Here is a 6000-nt window from a genome sequence, read left to right as displayed (position 1 = left end):
ATTTTGACATCGAACACCAGCATGGTGATGAAAGAGAGCTATGGTGAAGCACCCATTAGTGAAATAAGGGACAGAGAATGGTTTCAACGCATCAAGAACGGTGATTTTGAGCGATATGCATCAAAAGGTGACTTTGCAGCATGACAGTGGTTGCCCGTGTCACAAAACCGATCAAAACATATTAGGAAACTATGAACTTGGAAACGTTGAAATGGAAAGTCCTACTCCCCCCCCCCCAAACCAAATTCTTCAGGTATTGCAGGTATTGCTCCCTATGACTACTGACTTTTTCATCAATGACACACGGCCCGGTTGACCAGCACTTCGGTTCGTATGAATAAATGCAAAATAGGATCGATTCGCGGATCTCCTCAAAAGACTCCCAGTTACTCCACCACAGGGTTCATCTGTTGCCAGAAAGATGGGAGACAGTAGTGGCCAGTGGGGGCCAATACTTTGAATCATGAAATTTTTCGCAGCCTCGAACTTCAAGAAAAAAGAGAGGAGCAAATTTTTAGACGTAATTCTGCTGTTTGTATTTTATTATTACATTTTCTTTATGTACTGGAGACATACATCTAATTCATTAGGTTATATCTCGCAGAAAAAAACAGGTGGAAGTAAGTGTAAGTAACCGAAAAAGGGAGATGCGTTTTCAAATGCGTCGATTTATCGTTTTATAAATGAAACAAATGATGCTGAGAAGCTCCCATTACTTGTTTCACTGTCGTGCTACTTTTGTTTATGTTATGCAACTCAGGAGAGGGTAAAAATGGAGTAAGATAAATAAGTCAGGTACAGAATGCCCCCGTCCTGCTGCATAATTTAAATCTCATATCTAATTCTGTAATTGTGCCACTCGCCGTCATATATATACTGGCCTGTTTCAAGTCGGCTGGAGTAGGAGAGGGAGTGATCTGAGTTTCCATTTGCGTTTCGCTCTCCACACTCCTCAGTTCTGTCGGTAAAGAGGCGGTTCAGTCAGTGCTCATTTACTCCAGGGCTGGCAACGAACGCAAACAAGTTGAAGACGCAGCAGTTGGGTGCTGTGCAGTAGATTCTTAAAAATCACTTCAATGCACAGTGGACGGCGAGTGGATATGGAGACGCCCTTCTCCTGGTCGTCCAGCGGACGATCGGTCCTCAAGCTCAACATACGTCACCTGTGGCTCTACGGAGTGTGGCCGTTGGGTAGTTTCCCCCTTTTCGAACTGTACGTCATCTTCGTTTTCGCTCTGGGCGTCTGGAACTTCGTGGAAGCTTCAGTGTCCGTCTCCTTCAGCTGGCGAGACCTAGAGGCCACAACGCTGGTGCTGACCAACACCTTCACCATTTTCAGTGGCACCGTCAAACTGGCCTTTTTCACGAGAGACCGGCGGCTGTACAACTCGTTGGTCCGGCGCGTCGACTCGCTGATGTTGGTTCAAAGCGAGCCGTGCTCCAGAGATCCAGCGCTGGAGAAGATCGTCCAGAGGTCGCGTAGGCAAGCGTCCCGCCTCACACTGGGCATGCTGCTCTTCATGGCGTCGCAAGGCCTCATTTGGTTCCCGATGCCACTCATTGCCCACCCGGGCGAGAGGCGCCTACCCTTCGCACAGCACCTGTGGGACAACAATACTGCCTTCTACAAGCTGTCGTACACTCTCCAGTGTGTGACAAGCTTGTGGATGGCCGAGATCACCTTCGGCTTGGATTGTCTGTTCGCATCGATCATGATACTGGTAGCCGCACAACTGGAGGTGCTCGCTCTGAGGATCATGAAGCTTAAGGCGGGCGACAGCGGTGCCGATGAAGTTTGCCGATCGCTGAGCACATTTTCTATTGCTCATGAGAAAATGTACAGCGATCTGTGCCTTTGTATCGAAAGCCATCAGCAAATCCTCAGGTATGTTGGATTCAAACATGAGACGCCGATAGTTTTGTCACTTTTAATGTTGTGTGATATATAACATTACGCATGAAAGAATCTGAAGTGTAAGACAGCCTGACAGAAGTCGAGACCCTTAGACACAACATCGTGAACCACACTGCACCGATGTGGGAAAAATCATGTGGAGAAGCATCTTAAAACACACAGAAGATGCTGAAAGCAGTTGATCTCTAAAAATATGAAGAAGTAGTTGGATACATATTGATTTTATGTTTCCTTTGACTCCCATTAGCCTTTCACTCCTTGTTTTTACTTATACTCGATATTCTGCTGATGAACGCATCACTGAGCGTTAAAAATTCCTTGAGTTCAGTGTCTTATTGGGCACTTTGATTTTTGTGTTTTCAAAGCAATAACAATAAAGCTAATAAATCATGTTCAGTAACAACGAAACTTGTGGAATATACAAAATATGTATCGGGTGCAGCTTTACAGAAACTCCGTTCTAAGTATCGCGTAAACATTCAATTAGTCTTCCTAGCTGAAGATTTTAGAAACTATATAGCTGGATTTATTGCACAAGTCTCACAATGACTGTGCGGAAACAGAAGCATAGACCATAGCCTGTAACAATGACATGATGAAGTTGCAGAGTAGGAAGTTCTAATACTCATAAAAAAAACTCCCGTGTCACGCAATGTTCTCAGTTGATAGTTCGTGTACCATAATGATTTATCCGTTCAGATAAAGGAATGAGCCAGAAGCGTAGAGGTTTAACATACAGGACTTGTATTTGTCATAAGTGTGGTTCAGATACCACACATTCCATCATTCCCCACATCAATTCGAGTAAATGAAGCAATGCTTCCTTCGATGTCAATAGCTTGTTCTTTCGTCATACTCACTGAACAACGGTGTCGCACGGTCTGTGGCAAACTCAACGTCGAACCTGCGACCGTAGTGGTCGCGCAGTTCCAAACTGAACCGCCTAGAACCGCTCGGCCACACCGGCCGGCTAAAAGACACCTTTACTTTTCACCTTCAAGAATGCATCTTTCTACGCAAAAGTATACTTTTTTTTTACCTGGACTCAGAAGATATTAACCCACTGATTGGAGGCACAAAGATTACTGGGAAGCGACCATGTGAGTGCACACCTTAAATTTTAGTTTTGTGGTACCACAGATTGACAGGAGATGTCGACACTGCTCTCAAATTAACTCTCTGATTGTGACCGTATGAGGACAACAATTAAAAATGGTAAAATGTAACGAATTTTAATATACTGAGTATTTATTTAGTATGTCCTTATACGAGGACGCCATGACGGAAAGGGTTAAAAATCGTTTTGTTTGTAGAAGTAACAAATCGACGCTTTCTATCTGAGCTTGACAGAACTATAAGGTATGATGGTCAGTATGTCTTTGGGCTGATTCCTGGTGCTCATTGCAAAAGCGGAAGTGAAAATATCTTCCGAAACATCAGGGAAAAAGCGCCTGCCGACGCGTAGGAGGCACATCTATGTATGTACAGTAACACGTGTTGCACAGCCAACAGGAGACACAATTACTTTTTCTACACCACAAGCATTTGATCGCTGTTTTGAGCAATAATATCCCTACAGGTTAAAACTCTCTGCAATTTGCTCAGACAAGTCTCTAGAGGTATCTATACACATATATAAATTGTTGCGGTTCTGTGTGTGTGTTTTGACTAATTTCAGGAACTACTGTAGGAATTTTGATATTATTTGCACAAATAGATATAATGATTTACGAGGAAGATTTGTGTACCCTGTTGTCTCTCTCTCGTTTTGAGTCTTCTGATTGGTTTGATGCAGTGCGCCACAAATTTCTCTTCTGCGTCAACCTCTTCAGCACAGAGCGGTACTTGAAACATATGTCCTCAAATATTTGTTACTAGCTTACCGCCCGCTACTTAACTCAGGTATGCGTAGTAATTACATCAAAAATTGCTCTACTACCATATATTAAGCTTACCGAAAAATTAATGTATTAATGAACCGTTTCCTTTTCAACACAGTTTGGACTGTCAAATACCTTTCTTCGACTTAATTCACAAATTTCAACATCTTCTAAACATTTCACGCAAATTAAGGCTTCTACAGCACGGTATTTTCCGAACGTACTTCTGAACAAAAGGCGATTCTGGTAACTGAAGTCCAAGGTTTATGTTAATCATAGCTTTTGCATTCTTTTGGTGACATATCCATAGAAACTGTTATCCCATAATATACGTTTATCTATTTGTGACAGAGAAGTGAAATACCAATTTTCTTGGCTTTTGTTTTATATAATATCGAGAAATATTTTCTTAAAAATCGTTTACCCCTTTTTCATCCTTTGGGGGTTGAATTCCCAAAAACAGTGAAACGCGTATTTTTTCAAATTTCTAACAGAGTTGCCAAATACAAAATAATAGTCATACGCTTTGCTTTCAAAAGTCTGTCATAATTCACAAAACATTTCTTCCCAGGTTTCACTTCCTCGGGCGGTTGAATTTCCAAAAGCACTGAAATACATAATTTTTTTTTATTTCTAACAGGGAAGTCAAAAACCAATTTTCGTAGATGTAACTTTAAAAATGCTTTAGTACTTCTTTAATAATGTCTTATTTTTAAAAAAATCTTTCAATCACTATTTTACCGCCTTAGTGGGGAAAAATGCTGAAAAAAGTATTTTTGTATTAATGACCGAGAAACCAAATTTAAAATTTTGTAGTCCTAGCTGCCAAATTGTCTCAGTAACGCCATATTTCCGAAAATACTTTCATCATCCCCTTAACAGTAGAATTTCGAACAAAAAATGGCTCTGAGCACTATGGGACTTAACATCTGTGGTCATCAGTCCCCTAGAACTTAGAACTACTTAAACCTAACTAACCTAAAGACATCACAGACATCCATGCCCGAGGCAGGATTCGAACCTGCGACCGTAGCAGTCCCGCCGTTCCGGACTGCAACGCCTAGAACCGCAAGACCACCGCGGCCGGCATTTCGAACAATCCCTTCCTATAAGATGCGGACATTTTAAAATCTACACTTTCTCAGAATTTCAAGTTTCTACCCCTAGCAGTTTCGTCTAGGCAGTGGTGAGTCGCTGAACCATTTCACCCTCTTGGGAACTGTGTTTCCGAAAACAGTGAACCATGTATTTTTTTCATTTCTAACCAATAAGCCAAATATCAGTTTTCAATGATTTAACTTTAAAAGTGTGGTCATAATGAAATATTTTCATAAAACATTTCACCCCCTATTATTCCCCTTTAGGTGTTGAATTCCCAAAGCCAGTGAAATGCGTACTTTCTTAATTTCTAATAGAGTAGCGTGGTCCAAATTTATAAAATTTCGCCTCATAATGCTTGCATAACAAAATAATTCCATGAAAACATTCATTCCCTTTTTCACCCACACTTGAGTTGAATTTCCGAAGTCAGCGAAACGTATGTTTTTCGTGGAGGTACTTTCCATCTATTTAAGTACTTTTTATTTCTAATCTAGAAGCCAAATTCAAATTTTAATAGATCTAGCTTTAAAAATCCTTTCATAATGAAATATTTTCATTAAACATTTCATCCCTTTGGGGTTGAATTTCCAAAACCACTGAAATACGTTTTTTTTTTGTTGTTGTTTCTAACTGAGAAGCCAAATAGCAATTTTCATGGATGTAACTTTAAAAATGCTTTAGTGGTTCCTTAATAATGATTTATTTCAAAAAAATTCAGCCACTATTTCACCCGATAAGGGGTTAAAATTCAAAAAATGCTGAAACATTTTTTTATTTGTGACAGAGAAACCAAAAACTACTTTTCGTAGATCCTGCTTCAAAATCGTTCTAATAGTGACATATTTGAAGAAAACATTTCATCCCTTATTTTATCCCCTTAGAGCTGTAATTTAAAAAAAATCCCTTCTTAGACGACGACTACAGTGTAACATCACCCTCCGCAGATTTCAGGTTCCTATTCCTGTTGGTTTGGCGACATTGCATTTTATATACAGAGGTAAGTATCTCAATCTCTGTCTCCCTCTACAGTTATTAGTACTGTGGAAACAATTCCTGGGTGTCTTAAATCTTAAAGCATATCCATTCATCCTGTCCCTTCTTCTT

The 6000-nt window shown here is 40.5% G+C and overlaps 1 protein-coding gene across 1 annotated transcript in view; it reads left to right on the top strand.

Moving 5' to 3' along the window:
* The first annotated feature begins 1100 nt into the window (after nucleotides 1–1100).
* Nucleotides 1101–6000, top strand: part of LOC124545809 (odorant receptor Or2-like) — a 55327-nt gene continuing 50427 nt past the window's right edge. The window contains exon 1 of the mRNA XM_047124755.1: nucleotides 1101–1885. Within this exon, the coding sequence (XP_046980711.1) occupies nucleotides 1101–1885 (785 nt within the window). The remainder of the gene's footprint in view (nucleotides 1886–6000) is intronic.

This window comes from Schistocerca americana, chromosome 8 (genome assembly GCF_021461395.2).
Source record: "Schistocerca americana isolate TAMUIC-IGC-003095 chromosome 8, iqSchAmer2.1, whole genome shotgun sequence".
Taxonomy (NCBI): Eukaryota; Metazoa; Arthropoda; class Insecta; order Orthoptera; family Acrididae; genus Schistocerca; species Schistocerca americana.
Note: the sequence above shows the minus strand (reverse complement) of the source record. Positions and strands in the feature narration are given on the sequence as shown.